Here is a 16,495-nt window from a genome sequence, read left to right as displayed (position 1 = left end):
CGCATGTTTGAAAACCTATCATTTCTCTTTTAGTGACTGGTTCCTCATTCTTTGTGTTCAGTGGGGCTCTGAAGGCCTCATCCGGATACACGGCAAAGACCAGCATTGTTGAAGGTACCACAAGATACTCAAAGCCTCTTTCTGCAAATTGAGGGCATCTGATCCCTCTGGAACATTGTCTAAACTGAACATAATGTCCAAATTAAATTTTCTGACCAAGTCACACTCTGATTGAGCGCACCACAGCTAACGTTTCTACCCTACCTACAGCATACCCACAGCCTGTATGTAATGTGACACATGTATGTAAGAAAGTAACAGTGAATGTTTGTGCATCAGATGGCATGATGGTGCAGATTACAGCTGAAACTATGGATGCTCTGCGGCAAGCGCTGAAAGACATGAAAGATTTCAGTATTGTCTGTGGGAAAGCTGATCAAGAAGAGACCCAGGAACATGTGCAGATCCAGTGGGTTGAGGATGACCACAATGTCAACAAGGGGTGAGCACACAAGCACTGATGAAACTCTGGTTACCACATAGCAGTACAAGGTCAGAATTTCAGAGAACTGTTGTCATTATTACATGACCAGTTTTAATGATAGCATTTGCAAATAGCTCATTTAAGAACACCAGCTAATGATACAGACGAGGTTAATGGAGTGTGGGATTGAGAGCTTAATTAAATGCACATCAACATGGCTTTTAGCAGTCTGTGATTTTGTGCAAAATTCCTAAATCGGATTTTAGTGTTAAGAAGTATTCAAAACATCTTTTTGGAATATGCAGGTATTTAAAGAGAAAGTTCACCCAAAATGAATTATAATTGAAGATCCGCTTGTTTCATTGGTCTACAGTTTCACTGATTTATTCAGTGTTTACAGTTAGCAAAGAACACGTTGGTAGCAGGTCTCTCCTGTTTGTACACATGCCATCCAAACGTCCAAAATGAAAGGGGTCCTGCAGTAATCCTAAAGTGTGAAGGTACGGTAGTACAATAATGTATCTTAATGTTATTTTTGTGTTTGTAATGAAAGAGTCATCAGTCCAATTGATGGAAAATCCATGGAGTCAGTCACCAGCATAAAGATCTTCCATGGCTCAGAGTATAAAGCTAATGGGAAAGTCATTCGCTGGACAGAGGTTTTTAATGTTGATTTATTATTCCATTTTTTGTTGTAGTTGTTTTTTTGCAAATCATTAATTTACTTTAATGTCAACCCCTTCATACCTGCCTTGCGTAGGTGTTCTTCCTGCGGAGTGAGGACCAGACCAATGGCCAAAGCGATCCTGCAGATCACAGCCGACTCACTGAAAACGTGGCAGGGGCTTTCTGCAAGGCTCTCTGCCCTCACCTCAAACTTCTCAAAGAGGACGGAATGGCCAAACTGGGTCTGCGGGTCACGCTGGACTCCGATCAGGTACAAGCTCTTTTTTTTTCCTCATGTAATCCAAGGATCAAACAGTTGACGTCTAGACTTCTGATATACCCTGAAATGTATTACAGGTAGGCTACCTAGCAGGCAGTAACGGTCAGCCACTGATTCCCCAGTACCTGAGTGATCTAGACAGCGCCCTCATCCCGGTGATTCACAGTGGGACGTGCCAGCTGAGTGAGGGACCTGTGGTTATGGAGCTCATTTTCTACATCCTGGAGATTATCTCCTAAAAGGACGATGTCCGGCGTCCAGACTCATGACACCCACCAGCTCGAGTCCCTTTTCTCTTTCTCTCTCATTTGCACTTAAAAGAGCCTGAAAGCTGTGCAGGAAAACATCCTCCATACCACCTATGCACCATCTCCACTGGGACGCTCTGCCCAGCCCCTCTGTATGTGGTGCTTTCCGTTTCTCCTCACCTCTCTACTGTGGAAATCATAGGCCATGTTGTGGTTGAATTGCAGGGTTGGCAACCTGGAATCAGATCTCTGCTGAACCCATTGTAGCAACATTATCCACTAGAGGGCGCTCTACACTCAACCCTAATGGAGATCTCATGATGTTGAGAATAAAAGACAAGAGAGGAGTTTTAGAGAGGAAGGTTTGCTCTCGGTTTCTGGTGCACAATGCCTGGACCTCGATACTAAACAAAGAACGGATTCCTTCGAGCTTCAGTCTCGCCTCTAAGCTTTATGAATCACCAGATGCTTTATTTCATTTCAATATGGACCTTGTTTTGTTTTATTTGTCTTTTATTTTGTAAGGAAGTGAAATTGCTCCAAAGCTAATATGATGTAGCCGCCTCAATGTTGGACTGTTTGTCAGGCAACAAAAAGATCGTGGCACAGTAGGAGTGATAACTGTTACACATGTTAACTGTTACAAAAACACTCTTCTCAATTGATTATTGACTTATTATAAGATCCAACAATAACATCAAGCGGCCTTCAGAAATTCGACTACAGCTCCAAGATCTACAAAATGGCAGATTTTGTCACGAATGAAGCTCTTTTTGTAAAAGTTAGACCTATTGATGCTGACTGTCACAGCGTTCGTCGTCCTATCCTTCTCGTGTTTATATAACGTTCTCCCAATGTTTTTAACATGTTGTTATGGAAACACTAATGTTATTAATGGACTTGCAGTGCGCTGGATGATAAGCCATCATTAGGAAATGGAATTTATTGACATATAATCTTAAAAGATTGATTTTGAAAGGACAGGCTGGCATGTGCTTTTCAAACCCGTAATTTACTTAAATCATTAACTCAATTGGGATCTCACAGTGTTAGATAATGATATGTCCTAAAACTACAGCTGCTTAAACGTTAATTTGTATGCTTTAGGTGAACAGAAATCTGCAGGTCCTGCCTTGTGAAATGGTCCATAACTGTCCATCATAATGGTTTACAGTTCTTTACTGACGTGGTATAGAAATCATATAGGTTTCATGAGTAGAGCACTCACTTTATTTGCATCGCAACTTGTTTTAAACAGTATTTTGTGTTTTGTTTCATTTTCAGTGGAAAGTGTTTACTGTTGTCTTTGGACGGTTGGATAATATTGGAACTCACCAAAAATTCCAATACATGGGTCTGTTTGTATGTCACTGTGGATCACATTTTTAGAATAAGAGCATTCACCTGAAAATGTCAAAAATCAAGAGTTATTGTCAATCATAGCTGAAAACACTGTGACAGGGTGTTTTAACCTTACACAAAGCCCTGTCTAGTTACCTGGTCAGAATCATAAAAGAATAAACTAGTATGACAATCAAATTGTAGCTAATCTTTCAATCAGAGCATCGAACAGGAAGGAAAGGTGCCGTGGTAACATAACATATTTTGCATAATGACTTCAAGTGTCAGATGTTTTAAGCAGAAATGCTGTGAGCTCATGATGTTGAATGAGAACAGCAACTATGGTCCACATCAGGTGACCCTCATGGATCTATTGTAGCAAGTCAACAGTAGAAACATACATCATTGTCCAGACATTTTTGGACTGTTTATTTAAAATGCATTTCAGGAAGGCTGGCGTGTCTTCCCACTTGTGCATTTCAAACCCACCTCTGTTAGTCTTTGCATTCACCTTTGGTATTTTTTATTTCCAATAGTGCAGGATTGTACATACTGAAATCCAGACTGGAACTATTTATATTTCTCTGAAACCATTCTGCCATTTCAAAGGTGTGGATCTGGTTGCAAGGACATATTTGTTCAGATGTTATGGACTGCTTTGATCTGTGATGAATCACTGTAAAAACTGACATGGATGAAATGGAATTAAATTTGCAACGTATAAGAATCCAAAAAGAAAAGAATGAAATATATCATTTCTTTTATTGTACACTACAAATGTCAATAAAAGCAGTCTTTATCAAACCTGTTACAAACTTGTGTAAAACACAAATGAAAAATGACCTTCGGAACAATAAAACCAAACTATCATAATATATATGTGAATATAGTACAAAGTTTTTAAATAAATCTCATAACTGATTAAACAAATGTAGAGAAGAATCAACACTGACAGTGTAATTTAAGCCAGGACAAAGCTCAATCAGCCACTCTTATTTTGGGTCCTTCAAATGCCAGAGCTGTATTAAAAACCAAATAAATCATGAGGCGAAATAATTGTAAATGAAATGAATGGAGCGCTGTACAGAATATGATATCAGACTCATTAACCTATTTCACATTGTCAAGGCTTAGAAAATGAAATGTCAGTTCAATCCAACAGACCAAAATAAGGTATTTTTAGAACTGCTAAATAAATAATGAACAACACTATTTCTAAGGTTATCACCCTGGCATGCGAAATCAGTTCTTCTAATAATAATTTATGTGCACATGAGATATTGCAATGTAAACATTGTCTGAATGTGGCTAAAGTGCCTTGTAGGGGCATTTGCAATTCAAATGTAAGAAATGCTGGATGTTATCTAATAGATTTGAACTTTTATAAATAATGTAGAAGATTTTATTGTACAATACATATATACATACACACACACAGAAGACAATGCAAAAACTCTTAAGATGGAAGGGTCTACCTTAAAGTGATAGTTCACACAAAAATAAAATTTCTGTCATCATTTACTCACCCTATTGTCATTTCAAACCTGTATGACTTTATTTCAAAATAATAAAATATTTTGGAGGATATTGGTAACTGAGAAACAGCAGCACTACCCATTGACTTGCATTGGTTTTGTTTCTATATACAAGTCAATGGGTTCCGCTGTTATTTGGTTACCAATATTTTTCTAAATATCTTCTTTTGTGTTCTGAAAGTCACAGGTTTGGAATGACAAAAGGGTGAATGAATGATGGCTGAATTTTCATTTTTGGGTGAACTATCCCTTAAAGTTTCTTTGGCAACTACACTGGCTGACCCACCCAATTGGAGTCTTATCAACAAAGTGCCGAAAAAGCCTTTAAAGCTTAAATTACTGTGGAAAATGTTACTTAATCATTTTAATTCTTGTGATACCAGTCACTCATTTACATATGCAGTAAGCAGACAATGGAGAATATATTACTAAGAACATCTTATGAATCATTTATATCTAGTTCAATTAGTAAAAGCTGGTCTATGGCTTTAATGATAATTGTAAAGACAAACACTGAACAGCACTCTGGCACGATCTATGCACAAACAAACCTGCTTTAAACCCAGCAGACGATTTACATGTATAAAGTTGTGAAATGTCTAACAAAATGTTTGGAGTTCAAATACAACCCTGTTTGCATAGCTACTTGCATATATGACTGACTTGCATAGCACTCATATATTAGTAGTAATGACATGGCAACAATGAGTTCCTCATATGAGGGAGAACAGATGAAGTCGTTCATCTTACTGCAGCAACAGTGATTACTTTGGCATTAGTGCATAAGTGCATCCCAGGGCAGCAACGGTTAACTCTCATTGGCTTCAATGCATTAATGTAACAGCTGGGATAAACGTTATTATAAAATCAACAGGCAATCCATCTCAAGGGTGTAAAGAGGAATATCAAGTGTCTCCAGCTTCATCTTAATATCCACCATATATTTTGACGCCGCAACTGTTACATCAAACCCGTTTCACCCTGCAAAAGGACAAAGCAAACTGCCTCTGTCAGTAATGCTCTCTCTGTTTTCGGCTCAATGCACAGGGAGTGTGTGAAATATCCTCGCAAAATCCATTTTTAGCGCCCGCGGCTAGCAGTAACGTAGCGCTATAAACTTCAATACCTTCATCCACTCTAATGGAGCCGTTGAGACCTCAGGACCTGTGAGGGGAGGACACTGTGTGTTACAATTTAATGTAGAAATGTGACGTAATATATATTTAAAATATAAAAATGTACTTACTTGGTGGAGATGTTTTGTAAATCAGTGTCAATTACAGCAGTACCTAACAGACAACAAGATTACCCAAGAAAACCCATATCAGGATCTATTTAGTTTGGAAGCAAAAGGACTTAATATATGAAGTATTGTTTTCTGAAAAAAACTATAAAAATGATGTCTAAAACAAAGATATCTGTCAATGGGTAAGAACAACATTCTTCTTGTCATTTCAAACCTGAATGACTTTCTTTCTTCTGCAGATACTTTGAAGAATGTTGGTAAACTTTTGGTCCCCATTGACTTGCATTGGTTTTGGGTCCATACAATAGAATTGAATGGGGACCAATGGTTTTTGTTTACCAACATTTTTCAAAATACATTTTTGTATTTTGCAAAAGAAAGAAAGTCATACAGGTATGAAATAACACGAGGGTGAGTAAATAATGACAGAAGTTTCATTTTTGGGAGAACTATCCCGTTAATTCAAGTTTCTACTTAGCTCTGTAAACTTAATTCATATTATCAGTGTGGGAAATAAAATGGATAGATCAAAAGATAAATTCAAGAGCTAAACAACATTATTAAATAAAGCATTATTACTAATAAATATCAATGAAGCATTGCAATGACCCTACAGTTAGTATGATGTTCCAAAACTATGTAACTTGGCAAAGTTACAAACATTCTGATGCTTAATAATAATGCAGTGTTATTTGTTGGCATCTTTGTAAAACCTGTGCTAATCATAATACAAAACCACAAACCTGTGGCTCTTCCAGCACGAGCCAGCGTTCTGTTATGGTCTGGAGGTCATGCCCACTCAGCGGCTCTCTGAGACGCACTTTCACCTCCAAACGCCCACCAGTGGCCTTCCGTCCATCCATAACCTACACGAAAAAAAAATTACATACATTCCCCCATTAATGTAAACATTGAGATATGAAACTGTACAGTTCAAGTTCACTGGTTAAAAGCTGAAAGTGTGCTATTTTTCACAGCTAACATTTGCAGCCTCATATCTACGCATACTATTCAAAACAGTCCTGCATGAAGAACACAAACACCACATACAGTGGGTAAAAACAGCCGAGCTCACCTCAATGATTTCCCTCACTTCGCTTTCAGATTCCAGTTTCTCCAGTTTGAGGTGGGCAGCTCCTACTGGCTTGTCACTTCTCAGGAAGCCACTGTGATAGGACAAAGAAGTCAGTGTGAAGCTCAGCTCAACCTACACATACTGACCTAGCATTCACCAGAGCAAACACAGAAGTTTAACTTATTCTTATGTGTGGGTCTGCCAAAACATTTATTTACACATGCTTGGAAAGTGAGGTTCAATGAGTGAACTGTTCCTTTAAATGACTCACCCTCAATTTGTTCCAAACCTCTACACATTTCTTTGCTAGGTTGTACACAAAGAAATATATTTGGAAAAATGTTAGCAACTGACATTTCTGGGGCACCATAGTAGGAACAAATATTGTATATTTCTTTGTTCTGTTAAACAAAAAAGAAGATTGTTTGAAACATTTTGGAAAACCAATTCTGGGGCACCTTTGACAACCATGTTTTGACTATCCCAAAAATGTTACTATCATTCTTCCAAATATAATTTATAGACATTTATACAGGTTTGGAACAACTTGGGATTGAGTAATTCATGACAGAATTTTTGGGTGGAGTATCCCTTTAAAGAAACTAGTTTGTTGGATACATACAGATATAGACTGTGGTTGTGTGGAGCACATAACACTGACCCTTTGTGCAGCACTTCCAGCTTCAGGCCTTTAGACTGCACCAACCTCCTGAAGCCACGGTGGTTACGGTTGATGTTCAGCTTGAAGCTTTGATTAAACTCTGCCAAAAAATACAGAAAATGGTTGCAGCAAATATTACGGTTGAACAAACGTCTGCCTTTTAGTTTAATGGTATAGAATTACACCTTGTTTCTGTACCTGGGTTTTTGGTATTTTTGATGACTGATGTTTTATGTTTCTGAGGTTGATCCTAACACGAACAGAAAGCCGTAAGTAGTTGAAATAGGACTTCCTGTGTAAAATAAAGTCTAGATTTGACAGGAACTGGTACTTACTGTACTTGGGTAAGGGAAGTCAAACTTGACATATGCGTCTAAGTCGTTGGATGCAACACCTTTTAAAAGAAGCAAAGGAGAAAGATACGAAATCTTGATGTAACAGATATGTATTATTTTATTGCTTCAAATTTCTGCAGCTGGTAGAAAATGGTGTTAGTAATTCCCAGGACACACGTATTGATAAAAATATATCCTTTAAGAGGCTTTCAATAAAAAAAAACTTTTGCCAGACGAGTAAATGTGGTTTCTGTGGTTGTTCTTTCAAGCTAAGTTGTGTTAAGCATATAGGCTTACCAGAGGGAGCAGGAAGGTTCATTCCCATTACAATCATCACAACCATGTCTGTACTACTGAGGTCTGGAAATATCCTACAAATTAGTAATTAAAAACTATAGGTTATTTCAATGTTACACAGCAGTGGATTGCTTCTACAGATACTTAAAATATGACCTTAAACTGGCTTTCCTTGATGTATTCATAAGATGTGCAGAGAAAAAGTCTGACCTGACGGTGCTGTACGTTCTCTCCTCAAAGTGATGTTTAGGAGGTTCGAGCCCCCTATTCTGAGCCAGTTTAAGGATCTCCAGGCTCTTCTTACATTGCTCTCCCATCTTCTCAAACCTGAAAGTGGAAAAATTAGAATACATTAAAAGCCGAACAAACCTGTGTATGCAGGACAAGTGGTATTGAATACATACTTTGTTGTCTCTGCAACATTCCCCATGTGTGTAAATTGTTTGGAATACGTCGTGCATTTCTGTAAGCGAAACCAAAATAAATGTTCATATTCCATATGCACATTTAATCTGTTACTTCATTAACAAATTACGTTTCTGTTACCTCATGTTGCTCTTTGAGTAGTTTGGTAAGCTGAGTGTAGACCTGCTCAGCCTTCTCAGATATCTGAACATCACTGTGATGGACTAAGATAAAGTCCTCAACTTCATCTCCGGGCGGTGAAGGGACCTACAGTATAAACAATGCCATTTACATCACATTAGTATCACATTTTACAATTCTTTAATATATACCAAACCAGGAGGACTTCTCTAACAACTATAGTTAACAGTTGGATCTATCCTGGCAATTTTGGGGTGAAAACATTTGATAATTACAGCCATAGAAAAAATTAAGAGAAAATTACATGATAAATTGTGTCCATTCCAGTCCAGTGTCTGCTGAAATTCAACAAAACCAACCCTCGGGAGTGACAAAGTCATCCAACAGCATTGTGAAAGACTGACACATGAACAGTGTGATAAAAATTTAGGTTATCACATAAAAAAAGTTTAATTAAATAATCTTACTTTGTTTACGTCCACCGTCTTGCCGCTCCTCGCTGCTTCTATCAAAGGCTCCAGACTCTTGGCTGTGCGCAGTAGAGTCTTGGCCTGTTCCAGGTCTTTCATCTGCTTTGACTGCAGTGCTGCCTTCATGTACTGCTTTTTGCGGCCTTCCAGAAACTCCAGCTGCTGCTGAGCTGAAGAGAAAATAACTACATTTAATCCCATTCGACAGGAATTTAGTGTGAATCTGTCACAAATAAGTATGGCATTCCAAGAAACCACCCATCCAAATTCACAAACCAGTGTCAGCCAGACTCCTTCTCTTGGACGTCCTGTCTGGGGAAGGGGTCTTTTTTGGCTCCTGTATCGTCGGGTGTACTGCAAGTGTGGGCTTTACTTGGTTGTCTACTTCAGCAGTCTCAATCTGGAAGGTAAAATGCTTGTCAAACACATTTCAAGTGGTGACATTTTTAATGAGACAATTTTGGACACATGTGGACTTTTTATGCCTCTGCCACCTTCTCCTCCCCCTCTCCATCTCCATCCTCATCAGCAGCTTCATTTGATGTCAGTTTATTGGCTGTTTCCAGCATAGCAGCCAATCCCTGCTCAGGTGAAGGGGCCTTCTGGCCTGGGATTGGAGGAAAACCTACAGGACACAGATACTTCTCATAAATGTCCTAGTGTTTTTGGCATTATTCAAGCAAATATTTTAAGGCAAAATTCAAGCGCATATGAACTATGCAAAAGATTTACGATTATATGTACATAAACTGACCTGGTGGGACTGGAAGTTCATTGTAATCGACTGTTCGACCTGCTTTATGAGAGCGGATGGCAGCCTGGTATTGCTGTCGATAAGAGAAAGAAGACAAAAGATAAACAAATGTGCTATGCTTTGTCAATGTGAGCTTGATGGAATTTCCAAAGTACAGATCAAATCTAAAGGTAAACATAAAAAGAAAGGAATGTTCGATGGTAACTGGTTAATTTTCAGTTTTGACTGAAAAGATTTATAATAGATAATAGATTTATAAACCTTAGCAATGCGGTCATGCATGCGGGCCTTGCGATCATCTCCGCTGGCTTTAGCTTGTGTGAAGGCTTCTTTATACTTTGCCATCCTCTGTTCCAGAGCTTCAAGGACAGTCTTGGGCTGAGCTGGACCAGAAACACTGTCGGCTGCTATAACCAAAAACATAAAGACATCTTAGTATATACAACAATTCAGATAATAATAAATTCAAAGAGACACATGTACTGTCTTTGAAAGACTTGACTTGAGAGTTGGTATACTGACCTTGACCTTCAGGGGCAGCAGATGAGACTTTAACAGATGCCTGAGGTTCAGCATGAATAACTGCAGAGGCTGAGAGAATAATTCATCCTTTGGGACCAAAGTTAAAGACTACTAAAAGCAAATGCTCAGTGCTATAATAATCCCAATAAATCAGTATTACAGATTTGTTTGTCAATATATTCTGCGACTATGTAGCGTTTGGGTTTTCTCTCATGTTAAACATGTACAATAGCCGTGTTTGTTTTCACAGATGACAATTCAGGTCTAACCTTGAGACATAGGTGGCTGGAGGGAGTTCATGTCCACCGACTGGCCTTTCTCCAAAGCCTCAATTGCAGCATCGAATCCCTGAGCCAAACAAGCAAACAGCATAGTTGTTCTCTTTGTATGCTTCCTACAAGTCTTGAATACCTCAGATAACTTAGCACATTTTTCTACTGGTGAATCATTAGAAATAATTTGACAGAAACTAGAAACTTGCGTACGAGTCAGATCCAACCCTGCTTGACAACATAGTTAAGATAATATGGTTGAATCTTTCAGTTTATGGGACAACAATAAGCAAATCAAATACTTTTCTGCAAATACCTAAGAATTCCAATACTATATATATCTGAAAGCAAAGACCAGAAAGATAAAGCATGTTTTGACCTAAAGAGTGAGTAAAACATCCTGCTGTATGAAAAAAGAACAAAGCATGTAACAACCTAAGACAAAAACCCGTCTCACCCTACTGGCCTTTAAGTGCATTTTGGCTTTCTCAATATCTCCTGCTTGTTTGGCCTTAAGAGCTGCCATCCTGTTGTCTCTCTGTCTCTCCAGCAGAATATCTTTAGTGGGCTGTTCCACTCGAGAGTCTGAAAACCATAATGAGCTGTTTACTAGAAATGCTGCGCAGAACGCCATACTTCCAGATAAACAAGCAAACCAGGAACAGGAAAAGGGCCTCATGTTTCATTTCTCATCATTTGTACATTTAATACCTTTTTAATTTAATCCATTAAATCATATGTTTTATTATTTGTAATTTTGTTAGTTGTTCAGTTATAATGGCTTAAATCAAAACAAATTGAATGATATTAAATTGGAATGCACAATAAAAAAACGTGAATCATATAAAAAAACTTGTATTTGAGAATTATAGGAGATTTAAAAAACAATTCTTTGTTTTGTGTTTTTAGAGTTCCTTATACACAATTTACTACTATAATTTTTTATTTAAAAATACAATTTTTTATAATTTTATTAATAAAATAAATGGTAAAAAACAACCAAACATGTGCCAAAGAAATACTAAATTCAAATTCACTATACAGCCACAGAAAGAAATCGGACAGTCAGTACAGTCCTATCCCCTTTTTTGCTTGCGTCATGTGGTGAAGAGTTGTTGTTGAGAGGGGAAAGGGAGCTTAATGTTTTTGATTAAAGATTACAAGTGCAAATTAATTAAAAAAGATAATGGTGTGCGCAGGTAAATCATTTATAATAATCACTGCAACACTGTGTAAAACACTTAGAATTTCTGATTGATTTCATGGTGACTTTGCAATGAAAACCAGTTCATATTCACTTTCAGTTTTTGAGGTCTCAAAAAATACAGAGCATGTTTTCTGTAATTTTGACCCGTTTCCCCAGTTTTCACTTTTTGCTAATAGAAACAATATTTTTATTGGAAATTTGGGAGAAATATTGTTAGTATTTCACAGAATGAAAAAAAAGATAATTGTACCTAAACATGCACCTATGATTAGTTAATTGAGAAAAATTGAACATAATTTTGAAATGATCTTTTCATTTACTTTATCAAAGTTATTTTGTCTATACTACATGCTAAATACTGACCATACAGGAAACCAAATCTTTATTATTTAATAAATGCATAAATGTGGCCAAAATGTCTAAGATAATGTATCCATGTCCGTGTTTAAAGACTGGGTAAAGGAAAATCAGAAATGTTACAAAGACTCGTGTAACATTCAGTAGTACTAGTATATAGTACTGAATTGTGGAGTTAAACCGTTTAACAGAAGAGAGTTTTAAGATTTTGATAACTTATTTTATTTACTTGGATGTTTTTTTTCTCTATTCAAATTTGGCTCTGTGGTTAATAACACACTTTTCTGTTGTGTGACAAATTCAGAACACATATTTAAATGCCACTTTACTCGGACTTTAAATGAAAAACAAAATCCTATAAGTTTTACTGAGGTCTCAGATTTTTTGTACAACCTGTTGCTATATTTTTTCATTCATTCACATTAATGTAAACTGTAATGTGTTGCTGTAGAAGCACTTGACTCACTTGAGAGTGTTTCTACAGCACTTCCTGTACGTTCATCATCTGGAGATGACAGGGAAGCTGGTGAGGGTAAACCAGAGGATTCCTCTCTAGTGTTTGATGCTGGATCCATGACAATAGGAGCAGTCTCCACGGAGACAGGGGACATGTCAACGGCACTGTCAGACTCATGCTGATCAGGTGATACTGCAGGTGAGGCATGTGGCTGACTGGGAACAGAGGGGGCTCCGCATGTAACTGGAGGAGGAATTTCGGTTTCATCAATCTTCCCTCCTTTGTGTACAGTTGCCAGCATAGTTTGTAGTGTCTAGATCACAATCAGTTTGTTATCAAATTATCCTGTTTTATTAGCAAAAAAAATTGATTCGAACAGTAACATTACAGTGATTCACCTTAAGGCCTCTCTCATATCTCCGAGCTTTAGAAGATTCTCCTGAGGCTTTAGCATTCATCACAGCTGTTCTATACATGTTGCTTCTCTCCTCTAAGGTGTGTTCAATGCTTCCTGGCATCGATATGATCTTAGTTTCCTGTCAAAGAGAGTAGAGACATCTTTTATTTTGCAAACATGGCATATTCTATACTAGAAGTTATTGTTTTAGTGCTGCCTGATTTGGTCAGTGTGAGATTTTGCTCTACAGATTAGCTCTTAAATACATGTTTCCGTATATATTTCTTATAAATGTTGGTCCAAAATAATCATATTATGAGAAAAGTGTTTTAAAAAATATTTTGTGTGTCGCGGGAGGAGGCTCAAAACACCATTAAAACAGCTCTGGTGAATATTTTTCACATCTGCGATGTATTACACAGTGTGAGGATGAAATGGCCTGATATATCAAAGATATATTCCATTCTTTTGTATTTTCTCTCGAGTTTTATTAGTCTTACGGGATGTGCTGCTATAAAAGCACAGACGTAGTGTACCAGTTCCAGTACATTCACAGTGCGAAAGCCGGTCAAAATGTGTACGGACAACAAATTCAAATTCATGTTTATAATATCAGATGTGAATCCCAGTCAAAGTGGAGCAAACATTCCTAGATCCCGACAACTAATAACGGATGAATGGAGACGGCTGGTTGATCTTTTATCACAGGTCTCCACTGAGCTGCAGCATCTATCACAACTTTCTAAATACATACTAACTACTAACTGTCTGTCTTTATGTATATTCAATAAAAATGTTTTTCATTCTCTCCCTTGCTAACTTCAGCTGTAATCCTCCTAGTAACATGACCTGGTAAACTAGGCTATCAGAACTGTTTAGCGTGTTGACAAAATGTTAAATGTGCTTTGGATAAAAGCGTCTGCTAAATTATTGAAAATGTAATGTAATGACAGGCAAAGTCCTTTAACTGTAAGTCATGCAGCTGCGATCCTCTGGCAGATAGGTTTACTGTAGCCTGTTAAGTTTTAAATGACTTAATACATATAAAAATGCTTACAGTTAAGTTTGAACTCCTGATAATATTATTATACCACTATTTGCATACTGTTTATTTAGCACATAAATAAGGTGAAACCCTCAATGAATCAGCAATGTTTTGTTACAAAGTCACATGTCCAACATCACGTGATGTAATTTCCTTCTTTGGAGGGAAATTTGAAGATAGTTTGGCAAGTCATAACTTCTCTATAATGTTTGATCCATATTATTGTTTACACAGAGTAGATTAATTGACCATCAACTGTGTTATCAACGTGCTCTGTTGAAATTGCGCCACATGTCATATTTATATACATTTAGAGAAAGAACATAAATGTAATATAAAATATAGATTGACTCATACACGTGTAGTTCAACCCTAATAACAACGTGAGGGTGTTAGATAATGACATTATGATACTTTCCCGAAAAGAAAGATGAATAAAAATCTCACCTGCTTTACTGGTGACAGCTCTTCTGAAGGAACGTCTGCGCTTACATGAGAGGTCGGGGTTGCAGCACCCGAGTCTTGCATTTCATCCTCATCAACCACTTCTTGTAACTCAGCCTAGCAAGACATCATAACACGATTGCAAGAACATATCCATTAGCTTCCCATATTGAAAAGAAAACAGCTCATTATCGTCAAAACAAGAGACTTTTGATTTACCAGGAGATCTTCGTCATCCTCCAGATTTTCATCGTCATCATCGTCAATGTCTTTCATGCACGCCTCTGCCATTTTTTCAATATCCTCCATAGGTAAAGGGGCTTTAACACATAAAACTACATTGAGTGACTTGTACACAAACAAAACTTATGAACCAATAAAGCCGATACCAGTCATAGCCAGCAATGCACAGTGAGAATAGACCCATTCAAAATCACATTCTATCAGTCCCGATGCCCACCTTTACCAGCCTTTTTGCCCCTGGCAGGTACAGCTGGTTTCTTGCCAACAATAGCAGCATATTCAGCTTCTAAAGCTGGATCATTCAGATCCTGGTCCATGTCCATCATATCATCGGGCTTAAAATCAAGCAACAACCCCATCTGCAGACAAAGAAAAACGTTTCCCATACACTGTTCCTAAACCCTCTTCAGTGAAAGATTTGGTTTTTAATATAACATATCATATAAAACGACATACCTGTTTGGCTGCAGCTGCGCCTTGCCCTTTCGGGGCGGCGGGTCGCTTGTTTTTCCTGCCAAACATTTCACGGTCTTCTGCTCGTCCACACCGTACTGGACACTCCTGAATGTCTCAGACTTTGAGTAAGTATAATGCTACGTAAAACTTTTACAAAGGATGTGCACAACAGAACCACCTTTAGTATCGCATCTTAAAGTTGTAAACTGTCATCTGAGATCAAGAAGGTTTCCCATCGTATAATGACAGAAGTTTAGATCAGACGAAGTCACATGTTTTGTTAACACGTGGACTGCTGACTCACCGCACTAATCCAGTTATTGACCGTTTACTGTCTTTTTCTTAGCAGCAGCAAACTCACTTCCTCCTTCCGTCCGCCAGTGGCTTCATAAACCTGAGTAAATAAAGCTGTCAGTTTGTGTGGTACAAATAACACGACACTCAGCGGCTATTAGAGGTCAGATCGAATGACTCGACACATTTTGATTCAACTTACTGTAGTAAAAAGTATGACAACCTTAATAACAACCGAATATCTATTAATAGAGACCCATCGACATGCGTCGGACATATGGGCGATGGTCTATTATAGAACTAAGTTACTGAAACCGAATCATAATTTGTTTACCTTTGATCATTTCCAAAGAACGTGTAGAGCATCGCACAAAATCTTCCATTATATCAGAATATATTTGTTTTGCTAATGCAATCCAACGAAAAATAACGACACGCCCAAACCACACCGACCTTTCTAGTTTTCAAAATAAAAGTCCCTTTAACGTTAATCAGGTCCGTTTCCTCCAATGTAATATATTTCACTGTTATGAATCAAGTCATTCTTCAAAATACACAAATTAATAAAATAACAAACAAATAAATACATAACATGTTTAACTTACGTTTACACAATATAACTTAAATAGGTCCACCACTTGCTAAAATGACACTTAAACAGTTCATATGAATCCAAACAATGCCTAAATTTATAAATCGAGCGGAATAAAAATAATCCGAAAACGTGTCCCGCCCTAATTAAAGTATTACTTAAATAAGCACACAGAACATATTAATAAAAGACAAAATACTGTAGGTTAACATTTGACATTTTTACGCATTATCGTTTGTTGCTGTTCAGTGGCGATTCAATTCGTATCAAT

The 16,495-nt window shown here is 37.5% G+C and overlaps 2 protein-coding genes across 6 annotated transcripts in view; one reads left to right on the top strand and one right to left on the bottom strand.

The window, feature by feature from the left end:
* The window catches only part of zfyve9a (zinc finger, FYVE domain containing 9a), a 20,848-nt gene extending 16,959 nt beyond the window's left edge, over window positions 1-3,889 (top strand). For all 3 annotated transcript variants that reach the window (XM_079452579.1, XM_079452580.1, XM_079452578.1), the window contains 5 exons: window positions 34-114; window positions 340-502; window positions 1,038-1,143; window positions 1,245-1,421; window positions 1,508-3,889. In XM_079452579.1, the coding sequence (XP_079308705.1) occupies window positions 34-114; window positions 340-502; window positions 1,038-1,143; window positions 1,245-1,421; window positions 1,508-1,669 (689 nt within the window). In that variant the 3' untranslated portion in view covers window positions 1,670-3,889. The remainder of the gene's footprint in view (window positions 1-33; window positions 115-339; window positions 503-1,037; window positions 1,144-1,244; window positions 1,422-1,507) is intronic.
* On the bottom strand, window positions 3,760-16,495 carry cc2d1b (coiled-coil and C2 domain containing 1B). Of its 3 annotated transcripts, none has more exons than XM_079452582.1 (27): window positions 15,967-16,087; window positions 15,643-15,732; window positions 15,339-15,457; window positions 15,100-15,241; window positions 14,859-14,959; window positions 14,643-14,756; window positions 13,152-13,289; window positions 12,763-13,066; window positions 11,190-11,317; window positions 10,730-10,808; window positions 10,461-10,529; window positions 10,200-10,345; window positions 9,939-10,011; window positions 9,679-9,809; window positions 9,461-9,584; window positions 9,182-9,354; window positions 8,715-8,840; window positions 8,573-8,631; window positions 8,379-8,495; window positions 8,169-8,242; window positions 7,872-7,930; window positions 7,735-7,786; window positions 7,537-7,636; window positions 6,876-6,966; window positions 6,544-6,666; window positions 5,801-5,843; window positions 3,760-5,718 (listed from the first exon to the last, which is right to left on the bottom strand). In XM_079452582.1, exons 3-26 carry the CDS (start codon window positions 15,402-15,404, stop codon window positions 5,832-5,834), a joined length of 2,601 nt encoding a protein of 866 aa, XP_079308708.1. In that variant the 5' UTR covers window positions 15,405-15,457; window positions 15,643-15,732; window positions 15,967-16,087; the 3' UTR covers window positions 3,760-5,718; window positions 5,801-5,831. The 3 variants fall into 3 exon arrangements, with proteins under 3 accessions (XP_079308708.1, XP_079308709.1, XP_079308707.1); XM_079452583.1 differs by having other exon boundaries at window positions 15,339-15,443; XM_079452581.1 differs by having other exon boundaries at window positions 15,339-15,732; window positions 15,967-16,495.

Source organism: Barbatula barbatula (assembly GCF_947034865.1).
Source record: "Barbatula barbatula genome assembly, chromosome: 3".
NCBI classification, from domain to species: Eukaryota; Metazoa; Chordata; class Actinopteri; order Cypriniformes; family Nemacheilidae; genus Barbatula; species Barbatula barbatula.
The sequence above is the reverse complement of the archived record's forward strand: the minus strand, read 5'-3'. Positions and strand labels throughout refer to the sequence as shown.